Source organism: Zosterops lateralis, assembly GCF_965231275.1.
Source record: "Zosterops lateralis genome assembly, chromosome: 13".
In the NCBI taxonomy this organism is placed as follows: Eukaryota; Metazoa; Chordata; class Aves; order Passeriformes; family Zosteropidae; genus Zosterops; species Zosterops lateralis.
Window position 1 is genome coordinate 7,986,163 of NC_139773.1, and position 23,202 is coordinate 8,009,364.

Here is a 23,202-nt window from a genome sequence, read left to right on the forward strand (position 1 = left end):
AGAAAATGTAAGGTGCTATTACTTTGCTAGCAAAAGGATTGAGCACTTTCTTGCAGGGAAAACTGTTATTTTCAATAAACCCAGGCATGACTGAATGTGTATAAAACTGACGGTAAGATCTTTGAGTAAGATGCAATTTCATAGAAATCAAAGCTTACATTCTGCAGGAACTGATGGCCCTTTCTGTCACATGTGCTTTCCTGTAAGAATTGATGTGTGATTGTCCTAAAACCTGATGGAAAGTCTGCTGCTGCAAAGCATTTCACTGTTTGGATGTGAGTAACTCCACTGGCGATGACTTAAGGTGTTACTTTTTCTCTGCTTGATGCTTTAGGAGTGACAAATAACTTGCATGTGTGTAGTTCTGCATAGTGCCTAAGCAAGGTTTATTTCCTGCACATATCCATTCTTGATAGTAGTTGATAGGACATTCAGACACCATATTTCAGACAGTAAATGTGGTTTGGATTTTTTTTTTCTTTAAGAGATGATGTTTTTTATGGCTCTACGCACACACTTGCATCATATTTTTCTTTTTTCAATTAAACTTAGTTTATATCCTTGATATATGGGATTTAAAACCAAGTTTGCTAGCTCATGTGCATTAATTGTCATCTAACATGTTTAAACAGCTACTATGTTGTTGAAGCCTTCAATGACTGTTGAAGAAAGTGGAAATTTGTATTTTTGGACACCTTTTTGATTTATCTACTTAGCAAAAAAACATGTTGTGATATTTTTCTGGGGAGCTTAATATAATGTAACAGTTTATGAGGTAAAACAGAACTTGAAGGAAGTGAAGATTGTTTTACTGCATCTTATGACAGTGTGAAAAGCACAGATGTTGACTTGCTGTGTTTTCAGTGCCCCATTTTCCAGCTTAGGTGCAACATAAACTATCTTAATTAATATTGTGTCACCAAAAGGTTTTGAGACGGCCAATTGAATTCCGCCAAGATAGAGTCTTTTGATGAAAACATATCTTTATTGATTGTAGAAGAAGAAAATCATTCTTAAAATGAAATCCAGAGAAAAAAAATCATATCCCTCAGAGAAAATTTCTGAGTGGCAGGTTGAGATTAACATCATAAAATTGAATTTGTGCTGCAAACCTTTGATGTAATCAGCAGCTGGGAGATGGTGTTGCCCTTACTGTGCTCTTTCTGATTGTGGTGAATTATTGTGTGGAATGAAATAAGTGTTTCTTGTGTCACTCGTTCAAGAAATACAAACAAGGTATTACCAGGTGCTTCTTGCTAGTTAAAATGGGTTGTATCGATTGCAGGTCCCAGTGCCCTGCTCCCTTGGACTGCAGGAGCAGGACATCCCCATCCCCAGGGAGGTGTGGGTGTCACTCAGCACTGACTCCAGCCCTTTCGGGTGTAGCCCAACAGGTCTTCAGGAAAGTCCATCTTAAAGTGGATTACTGGAGATGGTATGAAACATCCTTAAGGAAAGTGCAACATTTACATCATAAAATAGAGAAAGTTGTGAAAGCAGGGTTGAATGGGCCAGTAGACTGCAAAGCTGCTTTTAAGAAAGAGTATTAGCTTTTTACTAAGAGTAAAACCAATATTAATAGTACTTTATTTTCTTCTGTAGAAACTAGGAGGATGTGTCAGACAAACCCAAAGAACAGACAGGAACAGGAGAATGAGAGAGATTAGAAAGACAAAAACCACAGTAATTTGTAATGAAAAAACTTAGGCTCTGCCTAAATTTTACTCCCTAAGGTTCCCTTTACTAAATATAATGGGGTGTACATGGGGAGAACTTATTGAATCCAATGCCAACAACTAAATTCTGCTAATATCCTAATATTTTCAGGACTGCAAGCAAATATCTGCACAGTTTTGTTTTGTCCTGGGCCTGCATTGATTGCCAGACATTTAACTGGACTTTTAAGAAAGTGAAACTTCTATTGACAGCTTGGAATGTGTAGGAAACATGACATAACTATGGCTATAAATTCAAAAATGCTTTGGCAGGTTAACTGTTACCTGTAAAGAGATATTTTGTTGTAAGATGTCTTTCTCCTTTTATAAATAAACTATAAATTTGCATTTGGTAAGCTTTTTATGAGTTATAGTGATGAGAAGGATGTTTATCACAACCAGCATTTTATATGATGAACTATTTGAGAGTAGATCCCTGGGGAGAGTTTAGCTCATTTTAAGAACTTTGGTGTATATATATATTTATCAGAAATATTATTTCTGAATTCATTGAAAGATCTCAGTATGTATTTTCTTTATCAAGAAATGTCATTCTTACAACTGTAGCTAATAGTTTAACATCTGGAGGATGTGTCATACAGTAAAGCTTCCTTTATGCTTTTGAGCAAGCACTGGAAATGCAAGGACCAATAGGGAACGTGTGCCACAGCCTTCAGTGGGGCAAAACTGTACCCAGATTTCTCACTTCAGATCACTGTCAGTGCATGGGTGTGCATGCTCCTGAGGCCTCAGCCACTCTGCCCTTCTAACCCTTTATGTTCCCAGGCCACTGGCTTTAAGGTTATTTTCATTTTTATTTTGAGAAAACACAGCTTAGGGAAGGGATGTGTGCCTGAGGTTAAGCAGTAATTATGTAGCAGTGATCGGAAGGTCTGAGATGAGCCCAATAGAGAAGCTAACAATTGTTTCATTTTGTCTTAAGGTCAGTAGAGAAGTCAAAGTCAGGATACACTTAATATATACAGAAAAAGTGTATGTTAAGTTACGATGGCACTGATTCTTTGTGGTATAATCTGACCTTTTTCATTCTTGTCATTTCATGACCAGTCCTAGTCAAAAAAGCTGAGTGATGAGGAAAAGACCTTGCATAAATGTGTGCTTAGTAAGGCATTCAAGGTCAGACCTTTGGCTTTCTGGCCTCTTAAAGCTTTTGATTAGACTTTTAAATATCTCATGACTCCTGTAAAATAAGACGTGGTAGGCTCAGCTTTCCAAATTAAGGTTTAATACTACACTATACTACACTGAAGTAGTATAACCAAAGTCCTTGAAGCTCTGAAAATTTGGATGATTTTCCAAGTTAACAGTGGTTTGTGGTGTGGTTTCAGTGTGAAAAGGTATTAGAGACAGAATGCTAGAGATGGAACAAGTTAGTGGTGAGGTGGGCTGGTATGGTTTTAACTAAAACCAGAGCTTTTCAGTAACGAGAGAGCACTCTTTGGCAGTATGGTTATATGGGCAGCAAAAATAAGCTTATTAGGCTGTACACAGGGAGAAATGGGCAGTAGGACTGAGAAACGTGATTTCAAGTTGAATTATGGGTTAATACTGCGAATCAGGCATGCTTGAGTGGGCAGAGCTGGAGGAATTTGACACTGTGCTGATAAGCTACATGCAGCTCTCATATGCCTTGGGCAATATTTGACTTTGTGAAAACAGCTTTTACATTTTTAAAAGAAACAGTCTGATAAATATCTGTTGATTTTTATTTCAAAAAAGTTTGCTCTAGGTGCCATCAGTATCACTAAAAAATTTGGTAAAGCTAAGTGTTGTCAGACAAAATCCATCTTGTGGTTATGCTGTATTTCTAGTGGAGTCATGCTACACTAAGAAGCAAAGGTTTCATTCACACTTGCTTGTGCATCAAGATATCTTATTCCAAAGAACCAAGAAGCAAGTGGAGAAAAATGTTAAGGACTGTATTAATACAAAAATTCATGTACCTTCTGCTTTCCTTCTCTTGGGCTTCATTCGTAAAGGAAAACATAGAAAATATTCTCGTAACATTTCAGTCTAAATGAAGCCAGTTTGTCAGTAGCAGTTGTTTTTTATTCGTGTTACTCAAGAGTAACTAAACTGTCTGCAGATAGATCATCTCCATGTTACCAAATTCTATCAGTTTGCTTCATTAACATCTGTTAATTTGAGTTCTCTCTTACTCATTACTTGCTCAGCAGTTGGTCTTTGGCTAAGAATATTGAGCTTGGTTCTATGCTTCCCTTATAAGAAAATAAAATTTATGACTTAATATTCAGTATTCAATGCGGTACAAAGCTGGATTGTGCTTCCTTGTGGTGTTTTACACTAATTGAACACTCCCATGGTGCAAGTATAAATGCCTACATGATATGCAAGCAAATGCATTTTAAAGATGCAAGATTTGGCTTATCAAACTCTTTTGGCAACCATCCCTTTATAAGGCTTAGAAAATGGCAACCTTTTTTAGCTTATCTGATAACTAAAAACATATCATGAAAGATTGTCCAGAACAGCTTTTATTTCAGGGCATAAAATGCAAGAGAAAAGGATTTAAATGTTCACCAGTAACATCATATGACTGGCGATATAAAAAAAAAATAATTAGAAAAGTCAGATTCTAATGCTGGGAACTATAACATGTCTCAATATTTTTATATATCCACCAAGAGCTTTTAAATGAAACTTAGTGGGATTTAGCCTAATGAACTCATGACCTCAATTTTTTCTTAGATTCTTCTTCCTCTGCCCTCAGAATTCTGTCAAGGTTGGATGGCAGCACCTCAATAGTCTGCCATACCAGTCTTTTCAGCATTTTTTCTTAGTAGCTGAGCCCTTTATCTCATTTTCTTGTCAGGAAGACCATTCCTTTAGTTTTCTGTCACTTTAGGTTTTTAGTAGCAGTCATGAAGATACCTCTTGTGTATGTCCCTGCTTTCAGCCACTGTTGTGCTGGGTTACAGTTTCTCTAAGCATAATTTAAAAGGCTACTTCTGTGCTCCATTCCTGTCCTGTGGTCTTTTCTGAATTATCCCAGGATCTGCTCTTCATGTCCCTTCTCATCATTTCTGTGGTTTTTTTTTCCTTTGACTCACTCTTACTGGCCATCATGCGTTTTGTTCTGCTCACTTCCTGTCTCTCCTCACAAAAGGTCAGCTTTACTGTCATGTTTTTTGACTGAGTTCTCCCAGCCGCACTACTGTAGCATCTTGTTTCATTTTGAACATCTTTCCCAAGGATGCGCAAAGGGCTCTGGTGTCTCTTCTTTCTCCAGGACAAACTGGAGCACATCTTCTCTGAAATTTTGCTTAGTGGCTGCAAAGTGGTTGTTCTGAAGTATGTCTTCAGTTGTATTATTGCTGTCTGGATTAAAAGAAAGGTGGCATGACTTTTGAAAAGAAAAATTAAAGTATTTGTTTATTCAAGTGACCTTAAACAATGGTGAATCTGAAAGAGCTTAAAATCCATTTCTTCTTGTTGCTGACACTTGAGAATAACATGTTGACATATACAAACACTTTTGACATTGTTCCATCCATCAGCTGTTGTCAATCTGTCTCTTGTCTAGCTGATGGGAGTCAAAACTGCCCTCAGCAAGATGGACAACTCCATTAAATCAATTTTTTGCAGTAGGGAAGAATCTATTAGATGATAATTTTTTTGGGGGGCAATGGACTCATGTCTTGAACAACAGAGAGAGTCTGTTCATTCTCTCTGTTTCTCAGCTTGCAGCTGTGCTGTCACCTTTATTTTGGTTCTTGGCTCTAGGAGATGCCACAGTTGGGTATATAGTGCTTTGCCATCTTAGACCTCATTTTTCTCTTCCTTCCTGACCCACCACCAGTTCTCTCCTTTGACCATATTATCTTTCTCTTGCCTTACCCTTCTAGGAATCAGTCTTTATTGACACCCTGCTCCTGTGCCAGCAGGAGCTGCTGCTCCAGCAGTTGGTTGCTGCTGCTGCTGCCAATGAGCAGCACTACTGGTTGGAGGGAACAGAGAGGATGTTGTGTATTCCACCAGCCACATTTAGGGAGAGAAAACATGAGCCCATCAGAGCTAAGCCAGGCTGTGTGGAGCAGCACACAACTCTTGTTGCTGATGTTTCAGTATTCTGATAGCACTGGTCCCTGAAATAGTGTGATGTTGGCAACAGCAAAAAAATGTTTCAATGCAGCTCCACCTTCTTACAGCAATATTTTATAGCTTCCCTTTCCAGACGTTGATTAAATTCCCTCCTTTTAAATGTTTTTCTTTTTTCTTATGTTCAATCTTGCTTAATCATCATGACTTGTTTTTTTTCAGGTGTTGACCATGAAGGCATTGGTACCGGCTGTGGCTGTGTGGGGGAGAACAGCTCCCTCTCACAGCATCACTGCTGTCATGATCACAGATGACCAGCACACCATAGTTACAGGAAGCCAAGAAGGACAAATTTGTCTCTGGGATCTTTCGTCAGACTTACAGGTTTGTGTCAACTGTGCTACAGTTTGCCAAATAGACAGACTGGAGTTTTATCTTTTATTACTGGCAATAGGATTATCCAGACTTGCACTTATTCAGATGAATTTTTAAAGATAGTGTGATATTAGTTATAGGAAACTCATGAAGCCGAAAGTGAAATGTCTATGTGAGCAACCTGTTATTTGCGGACTTTGGAGAATTTTTCATAGATTAGCATGACCTGTGGCTTATAAATTGAGACTGTATGCTCTGAGTAATGACAGCAAGTAAATATATACAATTATCATGATTCCTATCTTGTGAAGTTTTTTCTTCTTTTGTAAATCAATTGCTGAGTGTGACCTGTCATTTAAAGAAAAAGTATCTACTTACAAAACCAAATCTGTCTACCAAGATGGAAGCAGCAAGATGAAACTTTTCTTTTTGATGTAATTAAGATGCAAATTATTGCTTTGATAATTTCATATTTATTTTCCTGATAATGGAGTAGAGTGGAAACAGTTCCAGGGTTTTTTTATTCTGTGTTTCTAGAACTACGGTTCTATTTTTTTTTTTTAAATTTAGTTATCCCATTCTTATTCAAACATAGCCTGAAAGTTTTCACTTTCACAAGGCTACCTTTTCCAATTAAAACTTTTGCATGCAGTGATGATAATCAGAGAGGTTATTTAAACTTTTGGTATGAAACACAAATTTAAGAGCTTTGGTTTTTCAGTATCCACTGCTCTGTGCCACTTCTGGTGCATCCCTTAGGGTGAAGGATGGAGATGTTCTGTACATTGCCTGTTTTACAACATTCGATCTCCATACATTCTTCAGAAGATGAGTGCAATGAATAGAAAAACTTAGTTTTATGCAAACGGCATAAAAATTCTTCCTCATCTTTCTGCATTCCAGAAACATGACTGAAGAACACAAGAATATAAAGCAGGCTGACAATTATGTATATCTACAAGTAATATTCTCTTGCTTTTAGATATCCTTAGTTTATACAGAATTTGTTTAAGATAAATCATTATATTATTCTCCTAGATTTCATCTAAAGAAATTCTCTTTGGCCATACTGCTTCTGTAACTTGTTTGGCAAAAGCAAGAGAGTTTGAGAAACAGCCATATGTAGTAAGTGCTACTGAAAATGGGTAGGTAACTGAATATTCAATTATTCATTTCTTAAATCATGAAATATGTGTCAAGTGTAGGTCAGATTATGCATTTGCAGAAATTTTTCATCTACTTCCATGATATTTAAATGATAGCAGCTACTTAGGATAGTGACTGTCTTGTTAATATACAATAGTCCAACTAAGAGCTTGGACAACAGAACATCCACTTATTAGACAGAAAAAAGAATTATTCAAAGGGGTTGGCTATTGGTTCCCTTTTCAAAGGGAAATTAATGGGCTATTGAAGGGCATCGGCAAGTTCAACAGCATTTGAATATCATGGTGTTTTTCTCTGTTTCTTCCTGAACTCAGTCTTGAGAACTGAACCAGTAAAAGAGGCTAATGTATTCTGATCTGGTTTATGGTGCCTCAGTCAGTATGTATGGAAACACAGAATGGCCATGAATTAAACCCATATGTGCTCATTTTCCATCTTTAAATCTTACGTGCTGTTTTGGAGAATGTCCTTTCAGAGAGCCCTGATCTTGCAGCTTTTCTGCTATGTGTTTGTTATGACATGGCCTGTTGCTTGACTCAAACTACTTCCTGCATTTCTGCTAGGGTACAGTTCAGAATACTTGATAACCTTTTCAGCTGGGGTCTGAAGACCTTTTCTTAAGGATTTCATCTGTTGAAAAGAGTTAGGGCTAGGTGCTTATTTTCTTAGGGGCTTTTCATAAGCAATTTGTCTTGCTGCTTAATTATATTCCCCTCTTTTTTGGGGGGTTCATCTTTCTAATTAACAGGACAGGTCTGTTAAAATGGCTTTCCATGAAGAGTACCTGTCAATTGTGCTTCAAGCTGTACCTTCCAGCACCTTAAGGCTACTGGTTTCTTACTGTGTCTTATTTTTAATTTCCAGCTGCTAGGATCCCTGCCTGATTCTCTTTCAATCATGAGTATACAAGAAAGGGATAACCTGCAGAAAAACTATTCCAGGCTTCTTAATCTTGAAAGATTAGACTGCCTCACTGGACAGGTAGTCATATGTTTGTTATGTTTATGCAGAGAGGGTGAGAAGTCTACAACCAGTTTTGTTTTGCCCTTCTACAGCTCTACTCAAGGGTTCTGAGATGAAGCTGCTCTTCATCCCAGTTCTGAAGGTCTGTTAGAGCAGTACTGCTTCCAGATCATACTGGAAGCAAAAATACTGTATTTCCAAAAAAAAAAAAAAAATCGGTGGAAAATATTAAGACACAAATGAGGATATTGCTATAGATTTACCATACAGAGATGTTCACATGCTAAAGATTTTATCTCTGAAGGGATCGTTGGACTTGTTTGGAATGTGGGTAGGTAGGATTGAATTGTCTGCTGGCCCATTTAAGTGTTTCCTTTTACCAAATTACTGCTGACTTCTCATCAGTGCTACATAAGGGCAAAGCATCCATCACTGATACCTGTAAAGTTGCAACATGAAGTTGAGGTAATTACAAATAGGAAGCCTTGTCTTCAGGAGATGGAGTGTTTGCCAAACTGCATTTTCTGGCTTGTGAATACTTCACTTCTGCCATTTTCAAACTTTCATCTCCTTGTAGTGTGTATGGAAGAAATTGTGTGGAAGATGATTCTATGATAATCTTCCATATTCCACTCCAAATTATTTTCAGACTTGATATAACTGACTAATCTTAAAAGAATGAATGTTGAACATTATTTTTTGTACTTCTTATATGGAAGTCTATAAGTGAATTGAATGATTCATAATTTCTCACTGATGTCCTATAAATGACAAACCTCTCCTATAGCATATGCTGTATGGAATATGTGATATTGCTTACTCCTTATTAGTATACACAGTAAATTGAATACATCATCCAGAAGCTGAAGTTACATTCTGGTCTGATTTGTGCAGGTTTGTATGTGTGTGTCACAGTAATGTAGCTAAAGTAGTGAAGTTCTGATATAAACAGGGAGAAAATCGTTGCTCTGAAATGTTTAATAAACAGTGTAAAGCTTTCACTTAAGTTCTGAATTTTTATCTACTAACTTTGATGCTGCTGTTTCTCAGTCCTGGAAGTAATGTTTGGGCTTTTTAAAATAAAATCTAAAAGCATCAAAGTTTAACATTCAGTTGCTGAACTATGATAACATATCTCATACAGCCTTATTTACAACATTTAATTTGATTGTCTCTTGTGATCTAGTCCCCCTGCATGTTGAATAATGTGTAGATAAGGTGTGCCAAAATGTCTTTCTCAAACAACCTTCTCAAATGTGCCCAAGTGTAGCTGTAGTTTTGCACAAGTGCTCAGGTGGTTGAGTGTATTGAGAGCAGATTTTTGGGAACAGCCTCATGATGGCACTGTTTCTTCTTTACAGAAGTTGTTCCTTGCAAGAGCTGAAGTCTGATGTGGGAGAAGATGCATAATGCTTTCGAAATGTGTGGTTTAAGTTCAGTGAAATGAATCATTTTCAGGAGGATGTAGTTCCAGTGACAGATAGTTACAGTGACATGTTGACGAGCTGTAATGGCAGTATACCTACAATTTGTTGTAGGCCATAGTTGGTCTTAAAGTCAGGTTGGTTGCAAGGCAGCAGGGTGTAATTACCAAAACAAAAAGAAACAGATACTGTATGTCATCCCCTTCTAATGACTACATTTTCTTACCCAGCAATCTGTAACAAAAAGCTTTATAAATGACCAGACTGCGCTTAAATACAGCACTAAAGAAAAAACTTGGTGGCACAGAATTATTCCAGCCAATTGAGTGGAAATGACAGAGAGTAATATGAAGTTATCTTTGGCAGGGAGATGTGTGTTTGGAATGTCACTAGTGGACAGTGCATTGAGAACGCAAAGCTTCCTTATAGGCACACAGCAATCCATGTAAGTATAGCAACTTTTCATGGGCTCTCTCTTCATTACAAGAGTTTTGCTTTATTAAAGTGATATTTTTCAGAAACAGTTTTAAATATATAGCTCTTAACATTGGAGAAAAGACCCTGTCACAACATAAGTAGTTTTTAATCTCTTTTTCATTTTTTTTTCTTCTAAGGAAAGAGTTGAGACTTTTATGTTCCTCTGAATTCTTTATTCAAATCAGACTGATTACTTTTAAGCTGTAAATATTTGAAATGCAGTAGTGATTAACTTACTGTTTGTGCATCAGGTAGCCAAGTGAAATGGTCTTAATCTTTGCTCTTGTCTTGTTAAAATTGCATGGAAGCTTCAAGTTTGATGTTGGATTTTTCTTGACATTTTAAGAGTACAAGTAATCTGGCCAAAGTAATCTGTGAGGCAATCTGCTGAAAGACTTATTTTTAAATTCTGGAATGGTTTTGATGCTGAACTCTTGACCTCCAAAAGACTTCACCCCATTTTCAAAAATACACTTTCATTTTTTGCAGAACCTAAGAACAAATCCCTTATTTTCAGAGACTTTGAATGTTGCTTCAGATAATTTCATGTGTCTCGTTGAAACTGTATCCAGGTAAAATAGGTATCTAGATTTTGGAGTGTGGGAGAGTTTGAAATACACATGTAAGATTGAGGGCCCCAACTATGGATTTGATTCTGGGACATGGCTTATTTCTGGATATGTAAGCAGAGGAGAAGCTCAGGGCTCCTGTATTCATTAAAATGCCGGTTTTTCCTCAGTGAGGAAGTCTAGGGTGGAACTAAGGCTCCAAATGGCGGATATCTGAGCCTTCATGTAACTCCAAAGCACAGCCAATTTGGAATTCAAAATTTTTAAAGCTTCCGGAAGAAAATGTTTTTCCTGACACTTCTTTGGTTGATATGAGGAGTTCAAGTAATTGTTAATTGTAAAGGGAAGAGGAAAAAGCTTGGATATATTGCCAACAAAAATCATGGAAGATTAACTTTTTAATTTTTTTTTTTTACATTTATGTATGTGTATAAAAACATAAAGAATTATTCTACACTTTTATTTGTTCATACACTTAAAGCATATATATTCCTTAAATGGATCTATATACACAAACAAAACAGTATTTAAATTATAATTTGAGGTGCAGTATGATCTGCTATGTTCTGGTGCCTTATTAGATTTTAATAGATGAATTTACAAAAAAGTTCTGCAGGGAAGTAGGCAAATCTGGCATAGCTGATTAGCTGATAATGTGTACATTTTTTTCTGAAGATCAGAGGCAAAATATTCATTCTTACCCTTCAAACAGGTGTAGCAAATACTTGTAGAAAATACATCTTCTTTATTAGAAGTGAGCTAAACCTAATTGTGGCTAATAATTATTTTTGTTTAATAACTAGGGCAAGATAGCTAGAGGAAAATAGGAAATCTAACAGGAAGCCTTCCTTAGGAAAAAGTAGGTGTTGTTAGGAGGGTAAACTAATCTTAAAATGCAGCCTTCAGATAGTTATAATAAATTGTGTTTTTCTGGGTGTGTTTTCTCATATATTTTTCTTGTTGCTTCATGGGGGAGGGTTGCTTGTGCTGTAGTTAGTGTTTGGTTTTAATTGAACTACTAACCTATCTGCTCTAGTAGGTTTCTTTTGTTCAGTGTAGATGATTTAGCTATGAATGGCAGATGTCAAGTAGTGCAAACTGAATATTTGCCATTTGAAATGAAATTTAACACCAGGGTCAACACTTAAACGTTTGTGGATCTTAATCAGTGTGGACTTTTCTCAGAGGAATTACTGAGTATAAAAATCCTCTATTTCAAGCCTAGTTTAATGGTAACAGTAATTGTAAATTCTAAGCATTTCTGCCTCTGTTAATTCATAATAGCTGTAGTACTATTTATCCTGTATCCAGTTATTTATCCTACTTTTATTTTCACGCTTCAGTTAGTTGACTGAAAAAGCAAGCATTGTTATATAAGCAAAACCATACAGAAAATTTGTAAATGAGGTGCAGTCTTTTTGGATTGTCTGTATTATTTTTTTTTTCTGACTACATGATTGTTCCCTTTATTTTAAGGTTAGTGTTAAATGTAAATCTGCTTTGAGGTGACCGCTTATGCATTTATAGAAATTGTTTACAATTACAGCTTGAGATGTGTCCTTGCACATATAAAACACCAGCATAAAAAAAATTCTCAGTCACTCTGTCCTTTTCTCTGTTCCTTTGCTTTTTGTCTGTTTTTTTTGGTTTTTTTTTTTTTTTTTCATTTATGTGATTGCTGAGAGAATCTTCTGAACACCTAGGGTATTTAATGTCAGAATAAAGAATATCCTATGGAGCAGAAATCTTTCCTGGAAAGTAATCAGAAATCCAGTATGAAAAAATTAATTATGAATATTCTACATCTTCACCTGATTTTTTTCTTTTCCTACAACTCTTGATGACAGGAGCTTGATTCAGTGTTTGGAGAGGGGCCTCTCAGAGAAACAAGTCTCAAACTTCTTAACAATTTATAGGGAAAATTAACACCCGACTTTCTTCCAAAAATTACCCAAATCCTAATATTTAGGAAGGAAGGCGCTGCTTTCAGTCTGAAGCACCTTTTACTAAGCTGTGTGACTTGCTAGAGTCACTACCAGTATTGTGTAAGGTTTCACAAATGCCTCAGATTTGTTACTGATGCTACAAGTGTTGATTATGACATGTTCAGTGTGAAAAATCTGCATGCCATTTGTCTATCTCTGTGTGCTGACTTTCTGCTTTCCCCTTGGACAGTATTACCATTGCTCATTCCGAATGACAGGTGAAGGCTGGCTTCTTTGTTGTGGAGAATATCAAGATGTTCTTATTATTGATGCTAAAACTTTGGCTGTTCTTCACACTTTATCATCATCTCAGTCTTCTGATTGGATAAATTGTATGTGTGTTGTGCACTCTGCAAGAATTCAAGGTATGTGTTTTAAAGGTGTTTATGTAAGCAAATTAAATTGTGATAAAATATTTCTGTATAGATGGTATGGTCCTGCTTGATTTTATATCAAATTGTTTCACAGAGGTGTCATGTAGAAGAGGTTAATATTTCATTGATAGCACAAGAGGTATTTTTAAGACTCCTAATACTGGCCTTGTTTTATTTAATACAGTTTTTAGAGGAAAAAAAGTCTATACTGGCTGTAAGCAGCTCATTTCTTGGATTTAAATATAAATAAGTTTTATTATATCAGAGAAATTAAAGGCACAATACCACAGTTCTGTGCTTTCTGTTTATACGTTATTCACTGTTTGCTTACACGTTTTGTATTTCTGTATATCATTTATTTATTTTTTTGTGTAAAACATCTAAGCAGTGTCCTGTAGAATCCTTGATTTAGTGCTGATTTGGTGGGCGCTGTTTGAACTTGGCTTCAAGTTGACTATCTCACTGTTAACTTTTCACAGAGGACTCTTTGGTTGCAGTGTCTGTAACTGGAGTTCTCAAAGTGTGGGACCTGTCTTCATCTCTGAATAGCATTCAGGTCAGTGTTAACATGAATGTTCTCAAGTAAATACTATATTGAAGCACAATATGAATAAATTTAGATCTTCTGAATGTGTATTAAATAGATTTTATTACTTTTGTTACAAAATTCTGAAAACACATAGCATTATTTAAAATTGGGACATTGGACAGCTTTTGCCTTGACGACTGTACTGCCTTTTGGCCGGACTTCTTGTCTCTTCATATTCCAGGATGCTTAAGTTTAAATGCTTTCCTGCTTTCCTGATAATGCCTTTAAACCCCTTCACTCTGTCCTTTAAACTAAAAGCACTTCAATATTGGCCTTTGTACTCCCTCTTCACCCTTGTTATTCTCTTCAAAATGGTCCTTTAGATTTTGTTTTCCTCAGTCTGCTTTTCACAATGCTGTCTTCACTTGGAAAAGACTCTTGCTGTGTCAAGTGTCCTATTTTTCTATCTTCAAGCTCACTTACTCTTTTTTGTGTTAATATTCTCAGCAGCTGTCACCTTCCATAAACAAGTGTTAGAATTGGGATGAAATTTTTGTGTTTTAATTATACTCTAAAAGCTAGATTCACAAAGGGACTTCAACAGTGAGACAGAAATGGCAAAATATCAACAGACTTCTCTGAATGCTGGTAACTCCTCAGCGCCTGGCTCAACAAACTGCAGGGTGTGGGCACTACTTGTTCATGGGTAGAGTCAGGCCCCTGAGGACAGTCTGTCAGGTTTGATACTATCCTGGTGTTTCCGATTTATCTGTGGTGTTTGGTGTGGGTGCAGCTCTTCGGCATTCCTAGAGCAAACCCTGCTGCCATGTTGTAAAAATTCTGAGGACTCTAACAACTGATTACAGATGTCAGAGGAACATATGGTGTGGTGCAGTCTTTTTACTGCCTGGGGCCGCTTTTTGTGGAGGGTCTGCTGCAGGGTTGGTAACAATCTAAATTCTAAAGAGTAGTGTTTTAGTAAATATTGTTGGATTTACTTAGAATTAACTGAAGCTACAAGATGTCAGAAAATGGCTTTCAGTTTTATAGCCATGATGCCAAGCATACATATCCCTTCTGTGAGAGGTTTTGAGACTGTTGGTATCTTAAAAAAACAGAAAACATCAATTTTAAGTGATTTAATCAATATTTAATAAATATAATTCCAATAGAAAAATTATGAGCCTGATGACTTTAATATATCTGATATTCCCACAAAAATGTAAAAATATATACATTGTTTTTAGCAGTATATTTAGCAATACAAAGCTAAGAAAATTAATTGCTTCTGCACTACCTTTAAAGATGTTAAAAGCAAACAAGACATATGGCAACACCAGCATCTCAGACTGTTCTGATTGCAACAAGAATGAGTGGGAAAGTGTAATATTCATCAGCTTTTCTGACTCTGATTCTCTGTTTATAGGTTGTTGTAGCTATTTTTTGACTGAAGAATACTTAGCAGATATTCATTATAGCAGTTTCTGTTTATGGTCTTTCTTTGGTCCTTCTCCACATTCACTATAAGTTCTTTAAGTGAAATCATGGTCTGAGCCACACTGAATGTTTACATTCTTCTGTTTATATATTAGTTGTGAACCCTGTTATCTTTATATTGTTAATTAAGAATTAGATGTTGCTTTGAGTTTTGAAAGTCTCTTAACAGAAAGCTATTTTTAGTGGGTTGTTTCTATCCTAAAATCTCAGATCTATGAAACAAATTTTATAGCTTTTTTTTTTCTCTGTGCTGTAAAGGAGAAACAAAATGTGTACGAGAAGGAATCAAAATCTCTGGACTGTATAAATTGTCAAGCAGTAAGATTTTGTACTTACACGGAAAGGCTCCTTCTAGTTGTGTCTTCCATGAGCTGGCAGGTACATTATTGAGCATTACACTTGCTTTTTAATGTTGTTAATTTTGAAAAGATAATGTGATTTTTATGTGCAGATGCTTGTTTTTCTCCTTAGGTTCAAGAAAGTGTTCACAAATTGTCAAATATAATTATGCCTGTAACACTTCTTGGCTTATCTTAACTGTGTGAAAGAGATGAAGCTTTTATTTTTTATGAATGTATTTCCACTTTAAAAGTTTAACACCAAATTGGCTGGATAGAAGAGGGATTTAAGTATTAGACAGTTGTAGAGCACTGAGTGCATTATAGTCCCCTCCACAGTGCATTTGAAAGGGAGACAAAGATTAAAAAACCCTGTTTAAGTATGACAGAAGTACTCACAGTTGGCAAGCCCTCAGTAGCCAGGGGCCTTTGTTTGTTGATAGAAGCAGCAAAACTGAAGACCCCAGGCTGTATTGCTTTGTCTTGTAGCTATAATAAAGTAACTAAAATATTTTAAAAATTAATAACAGTTTTAGAGAAAACATTAAATATTTAAACTGAAACTTATTGTAAAATTCTTTATTTTTCTTTTCCAGCACTACAAAACTTCTCTTACACTAATCATTCAGGATTATTTTAACATGTATACCTGATTCCAGCATCTCCCAGGAATGGGTCAAAAAATTTCACATACACCTGGGTCAACTTTGAAAAATGTAGTTGTAGACTATTATTGAGATATCTCTTAGACTACTTAAATTTTGTACAAAAGCATTTATAGAGAAAGTTCATGTGTAGAAGGGATAAGCTTTTCATGGAAAAATATCTGTAACATGCATTGTTTTCTATTAATTCCTATAAGGAGACTGTAAGACCCTAATGCTACTTTTTGGTTGTTTTTTTTCTAACTGTCAGTTTCTTTAACTTTGAACTGTATGAGTTCACTCTGACTTTGTTGCTTGTTTGTTATCAAACAGTAGTTTGTTGCTATCAAAACATGTTAGGCTTGAAAAATAGTTGTTCAACTACAAAGAGTTGAACTCATGTTCTACTTACTGATCCACTGCCCAAACCCAGTTCAGCTTCAAATGAATTTGCCTACACTATTTGTTTCTATTTTGTTGTTTTTCTGAACCTAGGTCTATGATTATTGTGATTTCTCGTTGCTTTGTACTGAGTTCTCTAAGAGTGGTCAGTGCTTTGCTGGTGGGGAAGTGCTGGCAGCTTACAGACTTATCATCTGGACAGAAGATGGCCACAGTTACATCTACCAGCTGCTAAACAGGTGGGCTCAGATGGGAAATTCACACAAAAAGTTCAGGTATAAGATGAACTTTGAGAGGGTTACTATGGAAAATCTCTGCATGTTGCAAATGATCAAAAACCAGAACAAAACCACTTTGGCACTCAAAGATTTACCCTGAATTTGACAGCCCTCAGTCTTTGTTTGACACAGCAGGAGGCATAGGAATAAGATTAGCCATGTAGAACTTGGGCAGCTGGTGCTGTGATTTCAAAAAGTCTCCTGTAATTACTTATTTGGTTACCTTTAATTGAACTTGTGAATCTTGGATGTTACTGTTCTGCTTTCTAAAAAAATGACTTTCTAAATCTTGTATGTTTAAAATTTCTTTTTAATTATGCAGTGGTCTTTCTAAAAGCATGTACCCTGCTGATGGGAAGGCGCTGAAGGAAACAGTTTATCCTCATTTACTCAGCTTTACTAGTATGAACGAAAATAAGGTAAAATCATAAGGGTCTGAAAGCTTATTTGTTGACTGTTTGCAATTACTTGAATAATCCCAAAAGAATTGATGAATTCATCAGCAGATTTAATTGTTCTATAAAAACAATGAGTAATATTTATTCCTTAATTTTAAAATTGGTACTTACAAACTTGTAGGTGCTTATAAAATATTTTGTCTTTGATTTTGGCTATATTTAGGTATTTTTGAAAGTGGAAAAATGCCTTTATCTTCAAATATAGATCAACTGGTTGTTGTGTTTTTTTCTCTAATTTTGACAAAAAGAAAATTTTTTTTCTAACAAGGATGTAGTCTAAAATAATTTTAGAAGCATCTACTTTCAAATCTATAAAAATTAATAAAAATAAATAATAAAAACTACCAAAAGCTAAAACCATGCCATAAAACCAAAATCAAAAAAAGGCAACCCATGAGCAAAATATAAGCAAGTTACTTAGTTCTTGTATTATTAAGGAATGTATGCATGTTTCAATGTAACTACATAAATAGGTTGTGTATCCACCTGAAATTGAAGGGATCTGAATCTATGGCACTTTATCCAGAGTACTGCTGGCTTGAGCCTTCAGAGGCATAATCGCATGCAGAACTTTTTGCACTGTGAGCACACTGATGTACCCAGAGTGCATAAAATGAGACATGTGTGATTCTCTTCAGAACTATGGTTTTGACTTGAAGAAGCCTCTAACGTTTAGAAAAGAAGAAGCTGAGAAATTAGGTGGCCTCTATGCTTTTGTTTGAGAATTCATATTCAGCAGAGCATGTCACACCGATTTCAAATTTGAAGTTACTGTGTAGAGAGGTATCTCAAATGGACCCAGCTGCATTGGCAAACCTACATCTTCACTCACTTTTTATGTAGTGCTTTGTGTGACCACATAGAAGTACATAAGGAAACCCAATTGATTTGAAAAGTAGAAAATTCATTATAATTAGGAAGCTGGGGAATGGGGGACAGGAAACATAGGTGGTCAGCCTTCTTACTTGGGCAAAAAATGAACCAGAACAAACAGAACAGATTATTCTGTGTTGTTCTGGTTCTGGCTTTTTTTGCTGATGCTGCTAATGAAGTTGTAATTGTTGAAAGATGTGGATTTAATTCCTGCCTGAAATTGTGTTTGTTTGAGTGTTTGTGTGGCAGCTCAAGCAGGTTGTTGAGCAGTTTCTGAAGATATGCAACAGAAACATATTTTTATTTGTAGCTGACTAGAAACACTTTTAAATATATACCTGTGTGAGGTTTTCTAGCCTGCTTTCTTTCTGTTGACAAATGTAGGCCCTTAGAAAGCATGTTTGTTGCATAATCCTGTGAAGCCTGATAGATTTAATTTTCAGTTGAAGGGAAAGAGCATAAGCCATTCAGCTTTTCCCTAAATGCTGTGATCTAAAAATCAGATAGGATAACTGCTGAAGGATGCCAAAAGGTCAGGAAAGGTGAGGGAAAAGAAATAGCCGAAACACATGGCTTAGCAAATAATAGGGTTACAGGGGTGGTACAAAGTTCACATATGCTTTCCCCTAAATATGTGCTTTTTTAAAAATAATGACCTTTTCTTTTTTAATATTTCTCTTTAATATTTGCCTTACTGTCTGAATAGTTTTTAAAGCAGATTTGTGAGACAACCAAATCACCTGGGTGATGATCCATTTTGAACTCCATTTTGAGATTATAAACTGAAGCGTTTTACAGGACAGTTAATTATTTTGGAACAGACTCTCAAACTTCAGTGTTGTAAATAAGTATATCCAACATATGAGATAGTTGTTGAGAATGATAAGCTTTCTCCTAAGCCTTTTTTTCTGCAATAAACAACCCCAGCTCCCCAAGCTGCTCCTCATCAGAATTGTACTCCACACTCTTCAGCAGGCTTCATTGCTCTTTGGAAATGCTCCACCCCACCTCATGACTGAATGATGCTATTATAAATTATTACCTGTGTAAAAGCATAATTCTTACCTTTTATTATTTGTAGTCATGTAAGCTGTCATGACTGAAGCTTTACTGAATTTGTTTAGATGCAAAGATTATCAATATTTGACTGTATTGTTTTTTCAGCCTGATCTTGGTCCTTATGCTGGTGAAACTATAAACCTGGGGAAAACTCTGTCTACTTTTTCATTTAGGATGTAGATTTAGCCAAGGATACCTGCAAAGCAGAGGTGATCCTGGAGAGGTTTATACCAGGTAGAGTAGACTTGATCTGGGCACAATTTAGTGGCAGGTAAGAAATTAACTGTGGTTTGTTTTGTATTTTTACAAATTTTGATAAACAAAAAAGAAACAACAAACCTTCTTATTTACAATTAATTATTACATTAATTTATCAGTTTTCTCTCAGAATATTCATTTACTGTTTTTTTCACAGCGTCTTCCTTTTGTCATGGGCTTCATGAATGAAAGAAAGGAGCCTTTCTACAAGGTTCTTTTTTCTGGTGAAGCTTCAGGACGGATCACTCTGTGGCACATTCCCGATGTTCTTGTGTCAACGTTTGATGGTTCTCCAAAAGGTTTGGCACTTTTGGCACCTTGCTCCCATCTTTTTCATTATTTCTTGGGGTCAATTTTCATGAAAATCAACATTTTACATTAGAAAGTGATGCTCGTTTTTTCATTGTGGGGCGATTGCCTGTAGTTAGGAGTAGCAACTGCTGACTTTTCAATCCTAAACTGCAGAAAGGATAAGTTAAGGGAAGTGATCAAGAGATGAAAAGATGTATTTTGTTTAGCTTGACTTTTATATTTTGCTTTGCATAAACAAAAAAATCCTCTCTTTCCCTACCCCCTAGAGGTCCAAATTACAACCATGTGGACTCTTCAGGATAATTTTGATAAAGATCATTCCATGTCAGAGGGCATTATTGATGAACTTTGTGGATCTGAAGATGGAAGTGCAGTTGTCAGTTCCTCTGTGTACATACCTGGTCTTGATAAGCTTATCTGTGGATGTGAAAACGGGAAAATTTTTGTAACATTAGGTCTAAAAACTGCAAGAGCAAGACTTTTAGAAAATATATCTTTTCTTAAAGGTAAGTTTTAACAATTTTTTCAGATTCATCTCAGTCAATCACAGAAGACTTCATATTTCTGGTATCTCTTCCAGTGATCCCTGTAAAAATTCTCTGAAAAGTAGGGCTGGTAGTCAGAAATGGAATGAGAAGAATGGAAGATGATGGTCTTCCACCTACCATAGCTGATCTACTGGATCACAGCTTAGTACTACCAAGGTGCTTTCCAGTAGTAGGAATCTGGGAATGGCTGTGGGATTGGATATCCCCTAGAAGTGAGATATGTGGCATGTCATTATATTGGCAGTTTTCTTTTTTATTTGCTCTCTAAAAGATCATTCTACTGAAGGGAACATAAAGGCTACATCTCAGTAGTGAAGCTAAGAGTGCACACCTTTGTTTCACTTTTAGGAAAAGGTCCAAAATTCTTTGATCTCATACAAAGGTTGGTTATATTTATCCTGACTTTCAGGAAAAGTGCTGTAAAATATGGAACTCCTATTCTTAAAGAGCAAAAATAATTTATGTACTGTCTTTTTTCAGATAATCTACCTTATAAGGTTCTGAATGGTCACAGTAGCAGAGTCACTTGCTTACTGTATCCACATGACACATCAGTAAGATTTGATCCAAGCTGGCTGTTATCAGGGAGCCAGGATTCTGTTGTGATCTGCTGGGATATATTTACTGGAGGGATCCTACACCAGTTTAATCTGCAGTCTGGTGCAGTGACAGAGCTCTTGCAATCCCCAGAACACTACACAGTAAGTAAAAAGCATGATAAATTATGTCTCAAAAAATGATCTCTCTATACATCCATTTGTTTGTGTATATATTTACATACAAGAGAAAATAAAAAGAAAACACTATCTGGCAATGCTTAAGCCCACACCACTTTATGCTTAACTTACCTTAATTGTTGCCTTTGGAAATTGCTATTAATTACAGGGAGTTGAATTCTTGAATTTCTGGTATATTAAGTTATAGCTCTTAAGTATTAACATTCTATTTACCCTTTTTAATATCATGATTATCAACTTATATCTCAATCTGATTATCTCTTCCTCTTGAAATTTAAAGAACATACTCAGTAAGGCTAGAAGCTTGAACATAGTATTTTAATCTCCTGGAGTTTTCTTCTTTTGCAGTTAAACGACCAGAGTATAGTGTGCTGTGTGTGCAGTGACCACTCAGTAGCAATTCTACACCTTCAGAAGAGACAATGTCTCTTACATGCCAGAAAGCATCTGTTTCCTGTGAAGAAGATAAAATTTGACCCTCTTGAGAATGTGCTAATTGTTGGATGTGAAGACAATTCAGTTTATATATGGGAAATTGAAACAGGTAATAACACAGAGGGCTCATCCTATTTGTTTTGGTGTTTTGCTCGCTTTCCTAAAGGTTTGTCTGTCATGTGGTGTCATAGGAGCATAACTTACATGTCAGGGTCCGCAAACATATGCGGGGAACCTGATGGTTCGTTTTGGAGATCTCAAAGCGCAAAAGACACAACAGGGGACAAACCAGTTTGCTTAAACAAAAAATGCACTTTTATTTAGAGCCCACAATGTGATAGTAGGGAAAGAAAATAGAGAATAGTGAGAAAGATAGATAGAGAAAGAGGGGAAGGGGGATTATAGCTACCACGTGGAGAGTCGGAGGTCCTCAAGACGTAGAGATGCCCATAGACGCGATCTTCTCCAGTGGGGTGATCACAAAGGGTGCACGGGATCCGCAGAGTCTTTATAGGCTGGTCAGGAAGAGGACCAAGGCGAGTGGAATGGAGCCAAAGAGGGCACTGGGCCAGTGCAGGCACCTGCGTCAAAGTTGGGTGCTCAGGAACAAGCGGCAAGCTGTACCCTTCTAGCACGGTCAGTATAGTCAGCTCAGTCCACTGTAACAAGCTACTATTGTTCTTGCATTCCGTTCTCATGGAGATGAGTATCAGTCCTCGGCAGGCACCCCACCTCAGCCAGGCCAGGGGCTCTCCCCGGTCTCTCCGGGGGTCTTGGTCTTCAACCATTGGAGACAGTTGTGAGGCATAACACATCCTCGGACAGACTCTGACACTTACAGAAGGCCGAAACAGTAGAAATGCTAACACATTTATTGTATGAATTGGAGAGTTTTAGTGCTTATATAAAAAGAAAATTTTCTTCAGGTTCAAGGTATGCCACTAGTAAAGTAGAACAGCTTAAGTCCAATCCTGATAATCAGAAGTTCAGTTGATGTGGCAGTGAATTGAGTAGAATACTCCTGGGAGCTATAAATAAAAATCAAACTTATTAAAAAGACTGATGTTTTCAGTCTAAACTGTCCCAAGCTGGAGCACGAAGTTATGCTTTCTTCCAAGAATTCATAATCTGAGATATTTGATTTAATTGATGATCAGTTACTAGTGGAAGATAATTACAAAGCTCACAACTATCTAGCCAACAAAACTAAAGCTGAGTGTTTTCAGGTTAAACTGTAGATTCTCAGGTGATTTGAGGATGTAATGCTGATTCATATGGATAATAAATGTAGTTATTTGAGCTTGGACAGACAGGACTGTTAGAGGTTGTAATGGTATTAGACACTACGATATGCGTGTCCAGGCAATTCAGAGTTGTGTGTCCTGGGAGGAGGAAGGTACATTGAGTCCAGGGCCACTGAAATGCACAGCATGTTAAAACTGTATCAAAACCCAATTTTACTAACTGAGCACTGAGATCACTATTTATTTTACAGTTTATTACAACACACTATCTATGCTGTTTGCTTTAGACAAAACAGGAAAAATCAGAGTGTATTTGAACTGCCCCTCCTTTGCTCACAATCCATTGCATACTTCAGTATTAAAGAAGTTAAATTGATACCACTGCTGATGCATATTACATATTCAGACAGGGTGCAGATGGCCAGAAGTGTCTTCTGTTACAAGTATCTTGGAAGAGTAAG

At 36.4% G+C, this 23,202-nt stretch overlaps 1 protein-coding gene across 5 annotated transcripts in view; it reads left to right on the forward strand.

Moving 5' to 3' along the window:
- WDR72 (WD repeat domain 72) overlaps positions 1 to 23,202 on the forward strand; it is a 103,464-nt gene that overhangs the window by 2,426 nt on the left and 77,836 nt on the right. For 3 of the 5 annotated variants that reach the window (XM_083870942.1, XM_083870944.1, XM_083870943.1), the window contains exons 2-13: positions 6,018 to 6,179; positions 7,209 to 7,315; positions 10,091 to 10,169; positions 12,946 to 13,120; positions 13,609 to 13,685; positions 15,414 to 15,533; positions 16,633 to 16,778; positions 17,140 to 17,236; positions 19,623 to 19,764; positions 20,044 to 20,283; positions 20,806 to 21,026; positions 21,411 to 21,606. In XM_083870942.1, the coding sequence (XP_083727068.1) occupies positions 6,027 to 6,179; positions 7,209 to 7,315; positions 10,091 to 10,169; positions 12,946 to 13,120; positions 13,609 to 13,685; positions 15,414 to 15,533; positions 16,633 to 16,778; positions 17,140 to 17,236; positions 19,623 to 19,764; positions 20,044 to 20,283; positions 20,806 to 21,026; positions 21,411 to 21,606 (1,753 nt within the window). In that variant the 5' untranslated portion in view covers positions 6,018 to 6,026. Of the gene's footprint in view, positions 1 to 6,017; positions 6,180 to 7,208; positions 7,316 to 10,090; positions 10,170 to 12,945; positions 13,121 to 13,608; positions 13,686 to 15,413; positions 15,534 to 16,632; positions 16,779 to 17,139; positions 17,237 to 19,622; positions 19,765 to 20,043; positions 20,284 to 20,805; positions 21,027 to 21,410; positions 21,607 to 23,202 lie in introns of those variants that run through there. The other 2 variants (XM_083870945.1, XM_083870946.1) reach the window with 2 other exon arrangements.